This window comes from Pelobates fuscus, chromosome 10 (assembly GCF_036172605.1).
Source record: "Pelobates fuscus isolate aPelFus1 chromosome 10, aPelFus1.pri, whole genome shotgun sequence".
Classification (NCBI taxonomy): domain Eukaryota; kingdom Metazoa; phylum Chordata; class Amphibia; order Anura; family Pelobatidae; genus Pelobates; species Pelobates fuscus.
Window position 1 is genome coordinate 59,324,400 of NC_086326.1, and position 22,712 is coordinate 59,347,111.

General features: G+C 40.7%; 1 protein-coding gene across 3 annotated transcripts in view; it reads right to left on the reverse strand.

Moving 5' to 3' along the window:
* Positions 1-22,712, reverse strand: part of BICC1 (BicC family RNA binding protein 1) — a 189,385-nt gene that overhangs the window by 104,746 nt on the left and 61,927 nt on the right. For all 3 annotated transcript variants that reach the window (XM_063435238.1, XM_063435237.1, XM_063435236.1), the window contains exon 3: positions 1,734-1,803. In XM_063435238.1, coding sequence (XP_063291308.1) covers positions 1,734-1,803 — 70 coding nt within the window. The remainder of the gene's footprint in view (positions 1-1,733; positions 1,804-22,712) is intronic.

A 22,712-nucleotide genomic window follows, 5' to 3' on the forward strand; every position in this document is an offset into this window, starting at 1 on the left:
GAGACATGGTATAATGAGAAAAAAATTTTTTTTTAGTAAACACAAATGAGTTGATGGGGCCTGATGCGATTCACCCAAAGTTATTAAAATAACTTAGTGGTGTTTTTTTTTTTTTTTTTACACCAATCATTGTTAACAGGAGTAGTCCCAGAAGATTGGAAAGTAGCAAATGTTGTGCCCATTCACAAGAAAGGTAATAGGAAGAAGTTGTGCAACTATAGGCCAGTAAGCCTTACTTCAGTAGTGGGGAAAGTGATGGAAACCATGTTAAAGGATAGGATTGTTGAACATCTAAAAACACATGGATCTCAAGATCAGAGACAACATGGGTTTACACTTTAGGGAGAACATGCCAAACTAATCTTATTGATTTTTTGGATTGCACTCCAGCAAAATCTTAATCGAAGGTTGGATATCCCTATGCTTTCCACTAATGGAATACATATAACCCCATTTTAAACACACATTGTTCTACAGCCTGTAAATCTATTTTTGTACAGAGCTACTGAAGAAAGCAACTGGCTCTTTTAAATACAAATACCTCTTACTAGTCAGGCAATGCGTTTATGGCGATTTCACCATATACAGCCATAACAGGCACATTTTAATAACTGCTTGTAAAACGACATACCTTAAAATATTTACATATTGCTTACAATTTTTTTTTTTTTTTTTTTTTAAACTACCGTTTGTCCTTGACTAAAAAATATTTTAAGGCAATATTTTTTTTTGTAGGAATCCCAGATGAGGAGAACCTTGCTTATCTTTTTACTAACCTATTCACTATCAATTTTACCATAATATTTATTTTAAATACACTGGTTAGTAACAACATTAAAACCATTGACCAGTGACGTGAATAGCGTTTGTTATGTGGTACCTGCCAAGGGGTGGGATATATCAGGCAGCAAGAGGACAGTCCACTTTAAAATGTTATGTGCTGTAAGCAGGAAAAATGGGCAAGTGAAAAGATCAGAGTGACTTTGAAAAGAGACAAATAGTGATGGCTAGATGACTGGGTCAGAGCATCTCCAAAATGGCAAGTCTTGTGGGGTTCCCAGTATGCCGTGGTTACTACCTACCAAAAGTGGTGCAGGAAAGAAGGCCAACCGGTTAACCTGCGTCAGGGTCATGGACTATTTAAACACTTGACACTGTGAAACCCAGGCACCCGTGTTTCAAACGTGCTAGTTTCTGAACAGGCAGATAAAAGTTGCAGCTACAAGGATTTATATCACCAATAACCAATTGGGAAAAAAAATAAATCTTTAATTCTCCTATAATTATGTTCTGACTATGTACAAATTTACAAAAAAAATAAATAAACAAAAAAATCAATAAACAAAAAAATCAATTAACAAAAGAGTCAGAAAGTAGCATATAGACATCCACTACATTGCTAAATCTACTTTTTCTAGTCCGTATGAAAGCTGGCCCTTTTTGTTCCTCCTGCCCACTCTCCCATGGACAAGGATGTGGCTACAACGGTCTTTTCCTCGGTCACAAAATCAGTTTTAATAAACCCTCATAGGTGCGTATATCGGTTTAGTATAATATGGTTTCACACACAATCCAAAATAGATTTGTTTTTGGGTAGCTACAACCAAAGAAAATGTTCTAGGAAAGGTGTTCAATATATTTGGTTTTCATGTAGAAACAAACATCGGAAACAGACTTTTAAAGATGTTATGGATAAATGGGTATGGAAGACCTTCAAATTAAAATGAATTTACCTTTCTTTGATTTTGCACCTATCTTCAGTTTGGATGGCCATGCAATCTGCGTATTTGTTTCTTCCATAATCTGCAGAGAAAAAGCATCATGTGTCAGATAATTGAAGGCTTCCAAATCTGGTGGCCTAGAAAAACAAAAAACTACAAGCTAAACTATAGACCAGCGGTAGACAACCACCGACTCTTCAGATGTTGTGGAGTTCATCTCCTTATGCTTTGTAGCATTGATGGGAGATTAAGTCTACAACATCTGGAGTGCCAAAGATTGCCTACCCCTTATATAGACCACAGTATTTCAATGTGTTATATTTTTATCTCTAAGTATACATGTTTGTATCTTGTAAAGAAAATGCAAGTAACAGTTTGGAAATATATTTAGGTGTTCTCTGTAAAATTAAGATAATCTGTATCTGTAAGATTAAGACATCTTCCACGTGTGCTCCTTGTTCAAAACATCTTGTGAGAATTCGCTCACCATGGCACAGGCAAAATTATCTAGGATTACTGTATACCCTTGAGTAAGGGATATTTATGACTTTTAGACCTCCTTTTAGGAGTTGGACAAGCTTAACACACTAAAAATAGGAGGTTTTAACTAGAACACTCCAAAGTTGCCCAAATACTAATTGGTGATGCTCCTGAGTGAATGCTTATTATGGCTCTCATTTTACCTGTCTAGTATCTTTTGTAACTTTGTCTTATGAATGATTTTAAAGTTTTAATAACATGCAAACATTCCAACACAATGTTTTTGTGATGTCAGCATTGTCCAATTCATTTTGGTGAACAGGGTAAATGCTCAATGGTAAAAGAACAAGAGGAATAAAGCATGGTGGACCAAAAGGAAAAGTCAATTTTGTATTCTGTGTCCACGTCATATGAAAGCTTATTCCTTCTTAATATTGGCATCTCCAGGCAAATCCTAAGAGCACCTACATATGAATAACAAAGTGCAGGCCTGGTAAGGGTTAGATGAGGACAACTTTCAGGATCACAAGTCTATTGCATTTGTAATTGTAAATTGGCCACTCAAAACACATTGCAAATCAAGCAGTTAGGGGGAAGTATAAACACTGATGAAATGGTATTCCCAGTAGTATACACCACTTCAGTCTGGCAACATTCAACAGATTTGTGTACATTTGAAGGTCCTTTTTATTAAAAAGAATTGTGCGAGCAAAATGAACGTCGAAACTATTCGTGCATTAAAAAAAAAACACACAAATGAAAAATAAAACCATGCACAATAAAAGTCAAACCACTCAAAAACACAAAGCACATTAAATGTACCCTCATTTATATCATGTTTGTTAAGCGAGTACTTTTTAATTTCCTTTTTTTCAAAAATATCTTGTTTTTTTGTTTTTTCTTAACCCGCATGGAGTTATTTTTCATTCTCTCATGGTTTTTTACTCTTCAGAATTGTTTCACACACACTGTTTTGTCATATCTCAAAGGGGTTAAATAATTTTTTTATTTTTTTTTTTAAATATTACTTACTATGACTGATATTTCAACATTTCACATGTGTTCATCAAAACAGGAGGTGTGGTTTACAGAAAGAGGATTGAGTAAAAAAAAATTCCATGCGTGGAGTCTGGTCTGGTGTTCCACCATTTTAAAACTTCACCAGTCGCCGCTGACACTATTAGCAAGATAAAAATTCTGCTAGAATGTAGATATGATGAGAACTCTACAGGGAATGGTATAGTAATTCCAGTCTGTCAAATATTCTCTGGTAAGCAGATGAGACAGCACGGTTCACTGATAACACACATCTCATCAACTGCTAATTAGTTTAATATGTGCCAAGCCGTTTTACATATTTTGAAACCTTTATTGAACACTGAAGCTTGATAACAGAAGAAAGATGAGCTTTAATATGATAAGAAAAATGTATCTGACAGATTAAAACAAGGAGGATTGTTTATATTTTAGAACAGATAATTATTGCACAACACAAACTCTACAGTCTAAACTTACAGTGTTCTAGAAATATCCCTTGTATTAAGACATTTTGTAATTCTTTGATACATTTCTATGTTTATGTTATGTTTGATAGGGCAAGCTAGGAGTTGTGCCAAATTATTTTAGACTGGTAGGAAATTGAAACAATTGTGAGAAATAGCATATCCATTAACCCCTTAAGGACCAAACTTCTGGAATAAAAGGGAATCGTGACATGTCACACATGTCATGTGTCCTTAAGGGGTTAAATGACCAGAAATGCACACAGACCACTTAATCTCAATGAAGTGGTCTGGGTGCAGAAGCCCTATACTTTTAACCCTGCAGTGTAAAAAAAAAAAAAAAAAAAAACAGAAAACAAAACATATAAACAACTTTTGTAGAAACTGTAATGTTTACTTTGCACAGTTAAAACACACAGCTATCGTGACAGTCTTCCAGACAGCCACTAGAGGCATTTCCTGGGCAACAACCAAGTGAAACTCTGTCATAAGATATTTGACATCCATGAGAATATTGAACATCAAATGCAGCTCATAGGAAAGCATTGAATTTTGCAAGCGGTTTTCAGCTGTACCTCCCAATAAAAAAAATAATGCATTATTAAATCCATGCATGTATGTCTTAATTGGGGATAATTCTACTAAACAGTGATTTTTGTTTTATGTATTTGGGCTGTATAGTGTTTAAGGATATAGATATTTAGGTTTATTCTGCTGCTCAGTTACTATTTTAGGAAACATGATTTACTCTAATTAGTGTTCTGTTAGCTTTGAAATAAAATGACATTTTGCCTTTTAAGACAAAAAAAAAAAAGTAAAAAGTAAATTCATATTTGGTGAAATCTCTAATATTGTACCTTAAAAAACAGCTGAAGTTCCCAACGAGAAATTGATCAAAGAAATACACACACTTAAATATAGATAGATTTAATATAAATAGGATTAGCCATATTCATCCAATAGACAGGATGCTAAAAACAAGAAAAATGTTATATATATATATATATATATATATATAAAACACACACACACTGCAGTATGTCATTTTACATTTTTATTGGACTAACCGAATATTAAAAAACACAAGTTTGAGAGTTTTCCACTCCACTTCTTGTATATAGTTTCAGACACTAAGACACTTTAGAGCAACACTCTAAAATGCTTGTCTTTTCACATTATAAACCTAAAATGAATGATATCACATGTCTGTATAATGGACTTTCTTCAAAGAAGATACCAGATTAACTTCCTTCTGCAACAGTACTCTTATTAAAAAATAAAATAAAAAAGTTACACAATTAAACCTTCTGTCATACACGTAAGATACATGTATATTTACATGATGATGCACTGCATTATTTTATTGCCTCTCTCTATATGTATCATGACATGCCTTTGCACTAATATGGGTGCTTCACAATGGGCAGCAATTTTTACATTATGAAAATAAAATTTGAATTTTAAGAGGTTATTTTAAAAGGGAAACTACAGACAGACCATTACATCTCATTGAAGTAGTCTAGGTTTTTTTTTTTAGGGGAACTGCATGCAGTTTAAAGACTGCCTCTAATGGCTGTCTACAGGCCAGCCACTAGGTGCTTCTTGTGGTTTCACTGAGTTTGCCAGTGCATGAGCGCATCTAGTGTCAAGAGCATTGCTGTGCATGCGCATTAGGTTCCCCATTGGCTGACGTCGGTGGAGGAGAATACTGACCCAGTGCCATTGGACAACAATGCAGAAGTCCGGTATGTGCAAAAAAAAAAAAAAAATTATATTTCATGGACGGGAGGTGGGGGAATCAGGGGGACAGTATAGTGTTCGGAATACATCTTTGAATTCTTAACACTAAAATGATTCTTTAATGGCGATTTATTTTATAGATTATTAACAAAAGATCTCCAATTTTCTATCATCAGCCAGCATGAATCATCCATATCTCACATTTTTGCTGAAGTGACATGTTTGACTCAAAATTGAAAACACGTGTTTTTTCCCGAAACATCAGCTCATAAAATGAGCTTCAATATAATCATAGCTTTTTAAGATTTGAATGCGTTTCCTAAAGCTTTGGTCTTAAAACTTAGGAAAAGCAACCAAAGCTTATATTAGTCAATTGCCAAAAAGATCTACTTGTCAGACATTTGTTACGTGATGCCATTTGGCATTTAGGTATTGAGAAGGACAATGCTTAAATGGGACATCTAATGGAAGAATCCATAGGGATTAAAATGTTAAGTTGGTGTATGCGGTTGGCTCATAGTTTAAAAAAAAAAAAAAGAAAAGAGTTTTGACTACCAAGAACCTTCGCTGCTATTAGGATTTTATTTAGCCCTATTTGAGGGTTTATCTACATTATTGTGTTTTTTTCTTCTCAACACACATTACCTTGATCCTATAAGCTATTTGGTGACTCTATAGAATGTAAAAGAAGCTTACATAGCAATCACCATACGCAGGGCCAGTGCAAGGATTTTTGCTGCCTTAGGGAAACAAAAATGTGCCGCCCCCCCCCCCCCCCATATGCTCTGCCCACCATGTGATATCACAATGCCCCACCGATATGATCTGCCATATAAGCCAACGCCAGTGCTGCACACAGTGTCTTTTCTCTGAAAAGGCAGTGTGTTTACATTAAAAAGCCTGCAGGGACAGGCTATAGACACCGGAACCACTACATTAAGCTGTACTGGATCTTGTGACTATAGTGTCCCTTTAATGTGAAATAAATTAGAGCTTAGTGTCACTAATAATATACTGGATTGCCTACTTACCACTAGATGAGGACAAGAGGATGATGATGGGCTTAGGTTGCAATCTGGCTCCACTGGTCTGGTGTTAAAACAGGCTCTTTGGAGGCAGTGCTCACAAAAATCAACGAACAGGAAGCAGCTCCATTTTTTGGGGCCCCTTACACAGATCACGGTCTGGGCCCCCAGGGCCTGACCAGAGTATGCCTACAAGGTCCACCCATGAGTTCGCCCATGGAGTGGAGTGTATGTGTGTGTGTGTGTGTGTGTGTGTGTGTGTATATAGGGGATGCAGTGAGAGTGTATATAGGGGATGCAGTGAGAGTGTATATAGGGGATGCAGTGAGAGTGTATATAGGGGATGCAGTGAGAGTGTATATAGGGGATGCAGTGAGAGTGTATATAGGGGATGCAGTGAGAGTGTATATAGGGGATGCAGTGAGAGTGTATATAGGGGATGCAGTGAGAGTGTATATAGGGGATGCAGTGAGAGTGTATATAGGGGATGCAGTGAGAGTGTATATAGGGGATGCAGTGAGAGTGTATATAGGGGATGCAGTGAGAGTATATATAGGGGATGCAGTGAGAGTATATATAGGGGATGCAGTGAGTGTGTGTGTGTGTGTGTGTGTGTGTGTGTGTGTGTGTAGAGGAGGTCTTGTGTGAATCTGTGTTTGTATGTAATGTAACGCAGTGTGTGCATCTGTAATAGGTGCATTTAGTGTGTGTGTAAGATGCATTAAGAGAATCAGTGTGTGCTTTTGTGTATGTGTGTCTGAATGTGAGTAGGGATGCATTGTACGTTTCGGGGTATGTGTAGGGATGCATTGTGTATGTGTGTAGTGTCTTAGTGCTTCTCCCCTCATCCCTTAATGCTCTCCCCTGACCCTTCGTGTTCTCCCCCCTCTTGGTCTATCAAGCCCCCCCCCCCACCCCCATCTTCCCCTTGGTGGTCTCTCTCCTCCCCCACCCCTCCTTAGTAGTCTCTCACATCTGTCCCTTTGTGCCATCTTCCCTCCCTTCCCCGTTGTGCCTCCTACCTTAGTGTAGCGTGGCAAAGCTTGTGTTTCCTGTACCCGGCCGAACTGACAGAAAGTGTGCTTCCCTCTTGCCGGGTCACTCGAAACATGCGCCCTAGGCGATTTCCTAAGTCGCCTATAGGACGAACCAGCCGTGACCCCAACACAGCTCAAGGTCTGGGCCCCCCTCCAAGCCCGACAACAGGCATACAGACGCACTGATATGACACAGACATTTACACAGATCTAATTTGTCAGCCACCCTCCTGTTTCGCACCTTTTCAGCGCAGGAGGGTGGCTGGGGCTAATGGGAGTCTGCTGCCTCTCCTCTCCTCACGGCCTACAATCTGCGGCTGGCATTTTTAAAGGGGCCCAGTCACGCTATTAAACGGTTGCAGCAGTGACCGAGCCCCTGAAGATTTAGGGCCCATTGGGTGACCCTAAATGCTTGAGCCAGCCGATGGGCCCTATCAGCGTGCTGGTCCTGGTGCAGCTGCACCGGCAGCAGATCCGCAGCTACACACAGGGTCCATCATGGTTGTCACCCCCTGGTGGCGGCCCTGTCCCCAGGTACCACTGATCTCTGAGCCTATTTATCCTTTGTCTGGCAGCCTGGGGCTAGGATTGTGGGGTTGATGCCTCCCCATTTTTTTCCTCCTTATTTTGTCATTGGACAGCTAAAGTAAAAAGGGGGAGAGACCTTTCTTACTTTGTTTACTCCCCACATACTCTTTTCTTTGGCAGACATAGCTCATATAGCAATCACCATACATATTCCCCAGGTACCACTGATCTGAGACTAATGTACCCTTCCTTATCTGGTAGCCTGTGGCTTCTCTGTACATATTGGTTAAGGCTTTTTTCCCCCTCGGGTATTATTGCACTTATTTCATTTTTGTGGTTTAAGTTATCCAACTCATTTTATTCAATAAAGATTGCTTTTATATTCACTGCCATCCCCTCCTGCAGTGCCTTAGTACACTTCAGCTGTTTCCTGTTATGGTTCTTTAAGTGGTTATTGTAGTATGGTTATCCCCTTTATTCAGGGAAGTGCAGTTACTGGCACCCCTCCGCGCTGTTAATCCGCAGCCCCTTGTAGATTTTTACTCTGGGCAGTGCACCAACAGATTGTTTTTTTACTATTGACCAACATTGCCGCCATGTTTGTAGAGTGAGATATACAAATATTTTATACTATGTGAGCATGGATTCATAATTTAAATTGGTTTAATCCCTAAGAAACCTTCATATTAAATACCATTTACATTATTCTCTATTATGCTGCAACATCAACAACAAGCAATTCATAAGCATTCTAAAAAAATCATGACAGTTTGGTAAACAAATTATTGCACTGCACACAAAAAAAAACTACTTCTATTATTGGAATCCAAGCGTATAAAGCAGGAGAGAAATGACAAAGTAAGGATATACTATGACTGTGCAATTAAGAAGAACAATTTAAAATGAAGGTTAGAAAATACTAACACAAAGTACAAGCATTTTAAAAGGGAGATGAGGAAAATGGAAGAACAGTCCAGTCCAGTTACATTTACGGTTTTAATTATTACAAATTAAAGTGTTTTTGTTTTTTGTAATTTTTGTAAAGTCAATATGTCAAAAGAAATCTAAGCGAAAATTGCCAAGAGACTTAGAAGCAGTAGATCAAATAAAAAAAAAAAAAAAAAATTAAAATCACATACTATACATGTAATACAACAGCTCAAGCTTCACCCTTATGCTGCTCATGAGCTATATTTCTAAGGGATTTCTAAAGCATGGATCCTGCTAAATGTTTTAAAACACATTTTGTGTAAATGTGCTACCAAAGTGTTTTCTTAAAATGTAAAAAATGCTTTTGTCACTATAGAAGAGAAGAGTGAATTCTGTGGCACAGGTCTAAATAAATCTCAAGTTCCCAGGCATTGTCATGCCTTACAAATTAACAATTATATGTAATGACTTGGAAACAGACTATTCAATATCTAATTAAAAAAATAAAACCAAAGCCTACAAAAAAAAAAATATCCATCAATAGTCCATGATTCAGTGCCATGTCAAAGAGGCACTTAATGGCCACCCATATACCAAGTGTGTCAAACACTATGAAGAATGACCATAGACTACAGTCATTGCGACCATTGGAGAAGTGGCTATGTGCACATTGCTTTGTAGTATTTGAAAGACTGAGTATTCTACCTCACACAGCACACATCAGCAGCACTGGTTACCAGATGTTACACCAGTTACACAAAAGCCAAGAAAGTTTTTTCAGGGAATAATAATAAGAAAAAAAAATGTTTGGAGCTAATCTGTCTCCTTAGAAACAACTGGCATTCCTGGAAGGGGATTCACATGTCCAAAAACCTGCCGTTGTGCTGCCAATGTGTTTTTGATTAAATTTGCCTTATGTGATATGAGTATCACTGGATTCATTAATTATCCCTCTAGAGGAATTTTAGATGTTTATTTAGGAAGAAGAAAAAAAAAAGTACAATATTTATCTGATTTTTCTAATCCACACACACTTTCTTTTTTACATATTAAATGTGCTTTGCTGCCAATGTTTTGTGACTTAAGCTGTATTAAAAACCTTTAGCTCAAGAGCCTCATGATCAAGCTTCATTGAATATAATGTTGACCACCAGAGTGTAAATCTCTTTACTACTTCTGATCCGCTATATGTTGAGCAAAAAGAGCAAATAAAGTTACCCTCTATTGCGCATTAGCACGGAGTATATAAGGAGTTCTATGTAAAGCAATGGTGCTTCAATTACTGGATGCAGCAGTACTAAAACAAAGTGCAGTAAAGGGTAGTTGTATATGGGCCCCTAGTCCTGTGGCTCTGAACACCTACCTCTTCCTGATGTGGGATACTTGGGTGCCTTTCTTTGCTCTCTGGCATATGAGACAGAATGGCTGCACCATATGCATCGCTACTGGGTGGAACAACTGCCCCCCAAATAATGACGCCTTGCCACCACCACTCCCCACCACCCCACCCTTAAATTCTGACGGCCTGTGGCAGTCAGGATCCCGGACACATAGCTATAGATAAGAGGCTCTCCCCAACTGTCACAGCATCATTTAAGCCAGCTAGCGTTTTTCCTCATGTAGATCGAGACATGGCACCTTGTGTTCTCCCTGCCAGGTCTCCTTTTCAGACTCTCACAGGAAAGAGAGAGGAAACTGGGGGAATGATACAAGATGAGGCAGAGACAACAGAGGTAGAACCAGACAGTGGGGAAAGTAATAAGAGGTGCACCTACAGCCTAGACTACCCCCTATAATTCCAACCCTCCCCCCCCCCACCCCCACCCGGGTCTCCCCTGCATACCCCGCACCCACTACATGCCACCCAAATCCTCATTTCAGCCAGTCATCCAGGTTGTCCCTTCCCCTACCGTGAAGGGAAGTGATATCACCCAGAGGCATACACCTAAGTTGCATGGCACCCGGAGAAGATATTTATTTTGGTAAGCCCCCCTCTTAAATTGCAAACAGTCTCACTATGTCCACCCCAACACTTTTTGTTAAAGAAATGACATGCACATACTGACATTCATACACACAGACATTCATATACAAAGAGAAATACAATGATATACTCCCAAACCTGCCCTGTATTTAATTCCAATACAGCGGTAGAGCAGGACACTTGCAGAGTAGCCTCTCCACCACCACCAATGTGCAGATAAGCAGGTGGCTGCTCTGGTGAAGAGTGCTCTGTGCACCCTCTGCCAACTGTCTCCCAGTGTGGAAAGCCCACCCACTCGCCCTGTTAGAACACCATCTGAGACAGACATCCAAGAAGGATTGGGCTGCATTGAGAACTTGGCCAACGCTTTACTGTTTTTCTTTATCCCTCCCCATCTCAAGCAAGGCTTGCTACAGCCATAAAACACTTCAACTAGGGTAACCCTTTAAATGCAGTACATGACGATACCCTTTCAGGGGTTGAAATGTTGCAGTGTCTCACTTGTCCCAATAAACACATTTGAAGATACTTTGAGTACCTGGATTCTCTTTCTACTACTGATCTTATAAGATTAACCAATTTACTTGGAATATCACATACATAAACATCTCACTTTCACGTCTTGTCATGGGCAGCTCCATTCCTATAGAACAGCCTGACCCTGCCATAACATTCAAAATCCATCTCTGCAGGCTAACTGATTATCTCTCTGGATAATAGTCATTCCCTAAATATATCTTACGGTCTCAATTCAATTAGTGGGTCCACACTCCACATCTTCTAATTCTGCTACTTTGTTTAAAACCCCACCTTCTCTAGACAGGAAGCTCGTTCGAGCAAGGTCCTCCTTAACCTTTTGTTCCAAATTAACCTCTGTCCAAATTTCCAACTATTACTCTTTTTCTGTTAAAATCCCCCCTCCCCCCATTATAATATTGCAAAGTGCTGCAGAATAATTTAGAGTTGTATAAATGCCAATAAAATGATTATATCCATTTTATCATATATATAGATCTATCCATCTATATCCATACACACACTATATACATGGATACATACACATCAACAAATGCAATAATGCATAATTCAATTTCTTAATCTAGCCATATAGCTTTACAAAACCATTCTATGTATACATCCATAAATTCAATGCACATGGTTTAGTACAGCATTCCAGACGTAAGCAACAGATATTACAGCCAAATCTATCATTCAGTAGGATTCCCACAGCAGTAAAGACGGCTTTGCATTGCACATGTAATGCCTCATATTTTCCACATAACTTGTTCAAATTAAATGAAAACTGGTTAAATCATCCTTCGTTTTGTGAGTAGGCACTATGCCCTTTTCACGGAAACAGATGAGTGACAGATCAAAGTAGAAATACACCCAGTTGGCATTTTTCCCCCAAGTCCATTGCTTTCAATTGTTCAAAGACATTCTGCATAGTAAAAAAAAATGGAGTATGCCAGACGGAATACGTAGAGCAGTAATATTAAGACAGACGTTAAAACAGACTTCTACCATGTATTGCCTAAATTTACTGGAAGATATGCAGTAATTATGCAGAGATTCCATTACATCTGATTGTTGTTCACGAAAAAAAAATTATATATATATATACACACACACACACACACACACACACACAATTCTATATCTCTGTATTTAATTATAGATCTGAGTTTTTTTCTTCAAATATCTTGTGTGCATTACAACATCCATAGATAGAAAAGTATAGCTACATAGTGTAAAAGTTTCAGGTTTTGGACCCAGGGAAGTCTTATGAATGATATCAGCTATACTGAATCAAAGATTGAAGCAGAACTAGTCCAAGTCTATTCCTATTTGATTGATAAAAGGGTAAAAAAGTATTTTGTCCATCATAAAAAAGACTATTCATACCCACTTGGTGAGGGTTAGAGCATTTTATGTAGAAATAAAATTTCAAGAACGTGGCCTTGAATGGACTGTTTTGCCAACAAATATATTTTATCGAACCTGCTTTTTTAAAGCTGCTTTTTTATCTTATTTTTTACAATGTCTATTTTCTCCCAATTGCTCTAGTTTAAAAAAAAAAGAAAAAGAAAAAAGAAAAAAGAAAAAATGAAAAAAACGTATTGACTAACTACTACTAGGCAGTCAGTCTAGCTGCTTTAAAAAAAGCAAACATACGGGGCGAATTTCCTTTTCCTTGAAAACCATTAATTCCATACAGTAGCTACACAACGTTAAATTATAGCATTTAAAATCAAATATGTTTACCGATTCTGCCTTATAGGAAGGTGCAAAACCAGGAATAAAATTGCATCAAGTTCAACAAGTAAACAAACACACAGATATTACAAAGTGTAATGGAGGATTATTGTACGAAGAAAAGAGCAAAAATCGAATCTGCTATATTTCCGGTTAGACAGAAAAAGAAAAAAAATAATCATTTACTCAAGTTTCCATCTTGGACGAATAAAAGAAGTATGCACAAATACAAAATTTGAATAAAACTAACTCTTAAAATATTTGTGGGGGTGTAGGAGAAGTTTAATCACACATTTTCAAAGAGTATGCAATATTTTCTCTTCTTTTTTAGCCTTTTTTTTTCTTTTGCCCAGAATTCTTTCAAGAAGACGAATAACCTTTTATGAAGCCAAATGTTACTTAAGAAATGCAAGTATATTCATTGTAACCGATATTTCTCCTAATGAAAATTAGATTAGAAACTCATGGAGAATGGGTGGAAATGAAATTTAGAGGCTCTCATCCTTCTATGACACAGATCTGAATCTTTAAACCTCAAGAGAGCCACTGCAAGCCAATCTCCTATGCAATGTTATGCTTACTTTATTTCCTGACTAGACTCTAAAGGTTACAACCAAAATATGTCCTCTCTTATGCTAGAGGAGTTTCTCATTAACCAGAATGAGTAACCAATATAAAAATACAAAATTACATTTTAGTCATGTGACAGATCACGCAGTAGAATTTTTAATCTATTGGTATTAAGATACCAGAAGTACATTTAAATATGTTGCTGATGTATTAAGGCAAATGGTAAAAAGACAGATAGCAGTACTAATTTTAGTTTTGCCCATAAATTCAAAGAGTTTATTCCTTCAGTAAATCAAATAAAGTGCATTTGTTTGATGCATACAATCTCACATTATAGGTTAACATTACAATATCCTCCTTGAAACAGGAGGAGGAAAAAAATGGTCTAATTTTTTAAAAAAAAATTAATAGAAAGTTCCCAGAATCCCAGACGATCACATGACATATCACTGGAACGCCCATGATGTCCTGTTTACAATACAGCAGGGATTGATAGAATAGCTCAAAAGAATTAAAGGAGATGCATGCAAACAAAAATGTCCAGTACAGAGGACACACGCTAACGGGCTGGGTCTCGAGAGGATATATCTAACCATCTTAATTTAAGAGGGTCACGCAAGTGTGCTTTACTGAGAAAAATTGAAAGAGACTGTGCCTACACCCCTTTCTAAATAAAAGGTCAGAGATTTTTTGAAGAGCACCAAGTTTTCTCCTTTTAATCCAACATTGTCTAGTCAAAACAAACTTTAAATGTATCCATCACTAAGCAGTGTGCTTCTATAACCAATTCAGATTAGCATTTAAACTCCCTGGCTATATTAAAGGGACACTCCAGGCACCCAGACCACTTCTGCCCATTGGAGTGGTCTGGGTGCCAACTCCCACTACCCTTAACCCTGCAAGTGTAATTATTGCAGTTTTTTATAAACTGCAATAATTACCTTGCAGGGTTAACTCTGCCTCTAGTGGCTGTCTACTAGACAGCCACTAGTGGGAACTTCCTGATTTATAGCAGAGATTTTCTTTGCTAGAGCGTCGCTGGACGTCCTCACGCTGTGTGAGGACCTTCAGCGTCACTCGATTCCCCATAGGAAAGCATTGAAAATCTAATTTAATGTTACCAGCCTACAACCTCAGTTGTGTCAAGCAACATTTATCTGAAGATCGTAAGGTATTGGGTTTGACAAGCTTCATGTCAAAATAAGGGCCTTGATTTAATAATTTTTGGATATACTTTTCAAATGATTTAGTACTTCTTGGATACAAATTACAAAAAATATATATATTTTAAGGGGTTTTTTTTGGGGGGGGGAGGGGTTTATATGTAACATTTTGAAAAATAATTTTAAAAATGTATTCAAAGATACAATCACTTGAACAGGTCATCCAAAAGTATTAAATTGATACCCAAGTTCCAAGTCATAAGTCTGTCTGAGTAGCAAAACTACTTAAAGGACCACTCTAGTGCCAGGAAAGCATACTCGTTTTCCTGGCACTAGAGTGCCCTGATGGTGCCCCCACCCTCAGGGACCCCCTCCCGCCCGGCTCTGGGAAGGGGAAAGGGGTAAAAACTTACCTTTTTCCAGCGCTGGGCGGGGAGCTCTCCTCCTCCTCTCCTCCCCGTCGGCTGAATGCGCACGCGCGGCAAGAGCTGCGCGCGCATTCAGCCGGTCACATAGGAAAGCATTCATAATGCTTTCCTATGGACGCTTGCATGCTCTCACTGTGATTTTCACAGTGAAAATCACGCAAGCGCCTCTAGCGGCTGTCAGTGAGACAGCCACTAGAGGATTTGGGGGAAGGCTTAACTAATTGATAAACATAGCAGTTTCTCTGAAACTGCTATGTTTATAAAACAATTATTTAACCCTAGCTGGACCTGGCACCCAGACCACTTCATTAAGCTGAAGTGGTCTGGGTGCCTAGAGTGGTCCTTTAATTGAAAATACCTGAAGACATTGGATGGTTATGGACTCTAGTTTTCAATGGATCAAAGATGTTATTACCAACGCCATAGAAATTTTGTTACCACAATATGAAGGGCAACCTATTTATTAGTGAAACATTTGAGGATGAAAACCAGTGAGAAAATCCTTACTGCTAAGAAATGTGATAGAGAGTATGTGTTTATGTTTTGGCTTGCCTCTGCTATTAATGGACTTCAGCAAGACTGGGCAGGTAGGGCATACCAGTGGCCTCCAGTCTCTTCCAGCATATATAAGATAATTGCATATAACATAAAAATAAAAGAAACCTCTAGATCAGGGGTGCCCAAAAGGAAACAACTCCCATGATGCTTTGCATGCCTTTAGCATGGCAAACCATCACCAAGCTGTAGTTATAAAACATCTGGGGGATCTATCTTTTGGGCACTGCTGACCTAGATCCTGTGTTCCCTTATCTGTTCAAAGTGTCATTCACCTTTCATTACAATAGTTTTAAAGAGAAACTATAGTGCCAGGAAAACAAAGTTGTTTTCCTGAAGTATAGCTCCCTATAGTGCCCCACTCCATCGCAGCATGCCCCTACATCTCCTCCTGTGCATAAGGGGGTTAAAATTCCCTCCTGTCATTCACCTGAGTCCAGCACCAATGTCCCTCGGTGCTGGTTTAAGCTCTGCCTACAATCCTAATGAGCATCATAATGGCCGTGCATAGCCACTTCAAAGCTTCTAAAATTTTATCAATATGGAATCTCAACATTTTATAGGCGAATCCATTAAGAGCAATTTTGAGGCAAAGTTCTAAAAGTAGATCAGCAGATATTAAATGGGATTTTACCCAATAACTTCACTTTCAAGACTTCATCTCAAGCGTTTTTGAAAATGTTGATTTTTTTTACATTGAAATTTAAGAAGGAACAGCTGACTAACCTAGAACACACTGACCGTTTATCTAGAGCAGTTTTGACATTTCATTAGGACTAAATTTAAAGACAATACAAAAGGTAAATCAAAGGCTTGTCAAAGTAGTGCAAATTAAAATCCTAACTGCGAAATAAATTAGTGTGGAAATGTACTATATTATTTTGATAAAGTTGTATTTTAACTTCTGTCAAATGGGATTTTACAATACATTTGCAACCTCTGTAAATGGAACGATTTTCCCTTTACTTCTTTTACAAATATGAATAAATAGAACATGGAAAATCTGTCACATTCCAAAATCATCAATTCCTGCTCTGGAAATTATACTGAAATATAACTGTGTGATCTTGCTCTAAACATAATATGGTTTAGCCCAAAGTAAAAATGCCACTTAGCTCTGAGTGACTGATGAAATTCAATGCCAGTTCTACAAAGGAGAAATATTTGAATGACTGGTAGGTTCTCAACAGCTAATGGCCATTAAGCAAACTTCTGTGGACACAGTCCGGTAACTTGACCAGGAATATGAGGTTCTCATAAATTGCTTTATAACGAGCTATAGCCAAAGATTACTATCCTAGAAGGTTTTTCATTAGGGGAAAAAAAAAAATGCACTGTACCTGAACTTCTACATCGTACGTTAGAAAGAAAAAAAATATAGAATGGTAGTAGAGCCATTGACAATGTTATACTAAACACCTTCATTTTCTCAATTTTCAATTAACTTATTGTGACTAGTGATGTACCGAACTGTTCGCTGGCGAATAGTTCCCGGCGAACATAGCATATTCGCTTTCGCCACGGCGGGCAAACACATGCGCAATTCGATCCGCCCCCTATTCGTCATCATTGAGTAAACTTTGACCCTGTGCCTCACGGTCAGTAGACCAGCAAATTCCAGCAAATTAGCAGCAGACCCTCCCTTCCAGACCCTCCCACCTCCTGTACAGCATCCATTTTAGATTTATTCTGAAGCTGCATTCTTATAGAGGAGGGAAAGTGTAGCTGCTGCTCATTTGATAGGGAAATTGATAGCTAGGCTAGGGTATTCAGTGTCCACTACAGTCCTGAAGGACTCATCTGATCTCTGCTGTAAGGACAGCACCCCAAAAAGCCTGTTTTAGGGCTAGAACATCAGTCTGCTTTTTCTCTCTTTTTTTTCCTGTGTAATGTAATTGCAGTTGCCTGCCTGCCAGCTTCTGTGTCAGGCTCACAGTGGATACTGTGCCCTCTTGCCCAGTGCCACCACTCATATCTGGTGTCACAATAGCTTAAGCTTGCATTTAAAAAAAAAATTTCACTGTAATAGATTGAATAGCAGTTAGTTGTCTGCAAGCGTCTGGGTGTCAGGCCTTCAGCGTGTACTCTGCCAACCTCTGCAAGTGCACTTTGCCACTCATATCTGGTGTCACAATATCATGCATTTATAAACAAAGAACTTTTTTCACTGTTCTAGATTAATTAGCAGTTGGTTGTCTGCAAGCGGGTGTGTCAGGCCAACAGCATGTACTCTGCCAGTGTGCACAGTGCCACTCATATCTGGTGGCACAATAGCGTGCATTTAAAAACCCACAAACTTTATTTTCACTGTTAGAGATTGAAAAGCAGTTAGTTTTCTGCAAGCGTCTGTGTGTCAGGCCAACAGCGTGTACTCTGCCAACCTCTGCTAGTGCACTTTGCCACTCATATCTGGTATCACAATAGCGTGCCTTTAAAAAGCAAAACAGTTTTTCACTGTAAGCTAATAGTCAGTGTACTTCAAGTGGGTGTCAGGCCTACAGCGTGTACTCTGCCAACCTCTGCCAGTGCACCTTGCCACTCATATCTGGTCTCACAGTAGCTTGCACGCATAGTACCACTAATCCAAAAAAAATAAAAAATGACAGGCAGAGGCAGGCCACCCCACAGGGGCAATTGTGGTCGTGGTGCTGTGATTCCCTTTGGCCCTAGAATAATGCCCACTGTTCAGAGGCCACGTACCCTGCACTTGAAAAGTTCTGAGGACATAGTTGACTGGCTAACACAGGACACCCAATCTTCTACAGCTTCCGCTCGGAACCTTGACGCACCATCCTCCTCCAGCTTAGCTTCAGGCACCTCTCAAGATACCACTCACCCGCCTGCCGCCACCACCAACACTAGCACCACAGCCGCTTCACTTTATCTGTCAGAGGAGTTATTTACACATCCGTTTGAAGAAATGAGTGATGCGCAACCATTATTGCCAGAGGATGTAGATAACAGGGATATGTCTCAGGCAGGCAGCATTACACACATGGACGTACGGTGTGATGATGATGTTGTACCCACTGCTGCTTCCTTTGCTGAGTTGTAAGATACAAGTGAAGCGGTTGATGATGACGATGCATCCATGGATGTCACGTGGGTGCCCGCTCGGCAAGAAGAAGAACAGGGCGAAAGTTCAGATGGGGAGACAGAGAGGAGGAGACGAGTTGGAAGCAGGGAGAGGTCGTCGCAAGGAGCTAGTGGCACAGTCAGACAGCATGCATCGGCACCCGGGGTCAGCCCAACAGCACGCCAATCAACGCATGCTGTGTCCACCACCAGAATGTCGTCATTGCAGAGCTCAGCAGTGTGGAATTTTTTTTGTGTGTCTGCCTCTGACAACAGCGATGCCATTTGCAACCTGTGCCAAAGGAAACTGAGTCGTGGGAAGTCCAACACCCACCTAGGTTCAACTGCTTTGCATAGGCACATGATCGCACATCACAAACGCCTATGGGATCAACACATGAGTACAAGCAGCACACAAACTCAAAGCCACCATCCTCCTCCTGGTCCAGCATCTTCCGCCACGTCAACCACGGCTGTCCTCCTTGCCCCCTCTCAACCATCCGCCACTCCGTCTCTCGCCTTGAGCAGTTCCCGCTCATCTGCCCACAGTCAGGTGTCTGTCAAGGACATGTTTGAGCGTAAGAAGCCAATGTCAGAAAGTCACCCCCTTGCCCAGCGTCTGACAGCTGGCTTGTCTGAACTATTAGCCCGCCAGCTTTTACCATACAAGCTGGTGAAGTCTGAGGCGTTCAAAAAATTTGTGGCTATTCCACCGCAGTGGAAGGTGCCCGGCCGAAATTTCGTTGCACAAAAGGCAATCCCCAACCTGTACTCGATTGTGCAAAAGGAAGTAATGGCATGTCTGGCACACAGTGTTGGGGCAAGGGTCCATCTGACCACTGATACCTGGTCTGCAAAGCATGGTCAGGGCAGGTATATCAGCTACACTGCGCATTGGGTAAACCTGCTGACGGCTGCCAAGCATGGAATGCGTGGCTCTGCAGAGGAGTTGGTGACACCGCCACGACTTGCAGGCAGGCCTGCTGCCACCTCCCCTACTCCTCCTACTCCATCCTCTTCCATAACCTCCTCGGCTGAGTCCTCTTCTGCTGCTGCGTCTTGCTCCACATCAACGGCACCCCCCCAGCTCCCAGGTTCTTTTCCACATCCCGGATACGGCAGTGTCACGCCGTCTTGGGTTTGACTTGCATGAAAGCAGAGAGTCACACCGGACAAACACTCCTGTCCGCCCTGAACGCACAGGTGGAAAAGTGGCTGACTCCGCAGCAACTGGATATCGGCAAAGTGGTTTGTGACAACGGAACAAATTTGTTGGCGGCATTGAAGTTGGGCAGGTTGACACATGTGCCGTGCATGGCACATGTGTGTAATCTGATCGTACAACGCTTTGTGCATAAGAACACAGGCTTACAGGACGTCCTGAAGCAGGCCAGGAAGGTGTGAGGCCATTTCAGGCGTTCCTACACGGCCATGGCACACTTTGCAGATATCCAGCGGCGAAACAACATGCCAGTGAGGCGCTTGATTTGCGACAGCCCAACACGTTGGAATTCAACACTCCTAATGTTCGACTGCCTGCTCCAACAAGAAAAAGCCGTTAATGAATATTTGTATGATCGGGGTGCTAGGACAGCCTCTGGGGAGCTGGGAATTTTTTTGCCACGTTATTGGACGCTTATGCGCAATGCCTGTAGGCTCATGCGTCCTTTTGAGGAGGTGACAAACCTTCAGTCGCACCGAAGGCACCATCAGCGACATCATACCATTTGTTTTCTTCCTGGAGCGTGCCCTGCGAAGAGTGCTGGATCAGGCCGTAGATGAGCGTGAAGAGGAAGAGGAAGAGGAAGAGTTGTGGTCACCATCACCACCAGAAACAGCCTTATCAGCATCACTTGCTGGACCTGCGGCAACGCTGGAAGAGGAATGTGAGGAAGAGGAGTCAGAGGAGGAATGTGGCTTTGAGGAGGAGGAGGAAGACCAACCACAACAGGCATCCCAGGGTGCTCGTTGTCACCTATCTGGTACCCGTGGTGTTGTACGTGGCTGGGGGGAAGAACATACCTTCATTGAGATCACTGAGGAGGAGGAACGGGAAATTAGTAGCTCGGCATCCGACCTTGTGTAAATGGGGTCTTTCATGCCATCGTGCCTGTTGAGGGACCCTCGTATAAAAAGGCTGAAGGAGAACGACCTGTACTGGGTGTCCACGCTACTAGACCCCCGGTAAAAGTGGCGGAAATGTTACCGAATTACAACAAGTTGGTAAGGATGCAGCATTTGCAAAATAAATTAAAAAGTATGCTTTACACAGCGTATAAGGGTGATGTCACAGCACAACGGGAATCTAACAGGGGAAAAGGTGAAGGACAGGACGCTTTAAAGACGTGTTGTTGACGGAGGACATGCGGAGCTTTTTAAGTCCTACGCATCGCCACAGCCCTTCGGGATCCGAGAACAACTCGACCGACAGGTAGCAGACTACCTCGCCTTACCTGCAGATATCGACACTCTGAGAAGCGATGAACCCCTTGACTACTGGGTGTGCAGGCTTGACCTGTGGCCTGAGCTATCCCAATTTGCGATAGAACTTCTGGCCTGCCCTGCTTCAAGTGTCCTGTCAGAAAGGACCTTTAGTGCAGCAGGAGGTATTGTCACTGAGAAGAGAAGTCGCCTAGGTCAAAAAAGTCTAGATTACCTCACCTTTATTAAGATGAATGAGGGATGGATCCCGAAGGGACTGACAGTGGGCGATACATTCGACTAAAAAAGGCCTGATGAGATGAGCTGCCTTGGGCTAAAAATGGTCCACACGCTGCTGTATTTTAGCTCTGAATGCCGGTTGACTTGCGTGACTTACCGCCACCAACTAGGGTTCAAGCCGCAATGTTTTAGGGCACTTTCTGCCTGGGAAACAAACATCAACTTTTCAGGCCGCTGCTGTAGCAGCGGCTGCAACAATACCTTATTTTTCAGGCATGTGTACATGCCTAATTTTTCGGCCCTCTGGTGCTGCACTGTGGCTTCAAAAACCAAACCATAAAAAAAAAGGCACATAACAGGGATTAAACTGATAGGAATAGTACTACTTAGCACACCACTCCTATCTGGTGGCACATTAGATTGCACGCGCAGTGCCCCAAATTTGAAGTAGGAGGACCGACCAAGCATCTTTTTCCATCTCCCGCTTCAGAAAATCGATGCCATAAACACGTCCCCTGATAGGGCGCCAGCTCGTTATTCTCTTGGGCGCCAGCTCGTTATTCTCTTTTTCACTTCACTAGGGACACTTTACTGCACTATGGGCACTTAGACCCACTCTTTGTCTTGCACAGTGTTATTCCTAGCCAGCATCTGTGATGGGAAATCAGGCAGTCATCTAAACGTTTAGATTGAGCTTTAGCTTAGAACACCCTTGAAGGTGTTTAAGGAGATTAGGGCTAGTTTAGAGGATTCTTCTTAGACCTCTCTGAGTCTTTATAGCCCTTCTACCTATCCAGCATTTCTGGAAACTAGCTAAGAGAAAGGGTGGCTGTGTGTCTGGGATACATTTAACTTTATATCACCTTATTGACACTTTATCACTCCGGTCACCATACTCTCTGCCTATACCCATCTATTTAGAGGGAATTTCCTTGCCCCTGCCAATATTATATAATAGGTAATAGCATTACCATTATTACACAATTAGGTCTCTGAGGACAGATGTCAATCCATATCTGCCAAGTGACCCTATGTAGGGGGAACAGTCTCTATTATG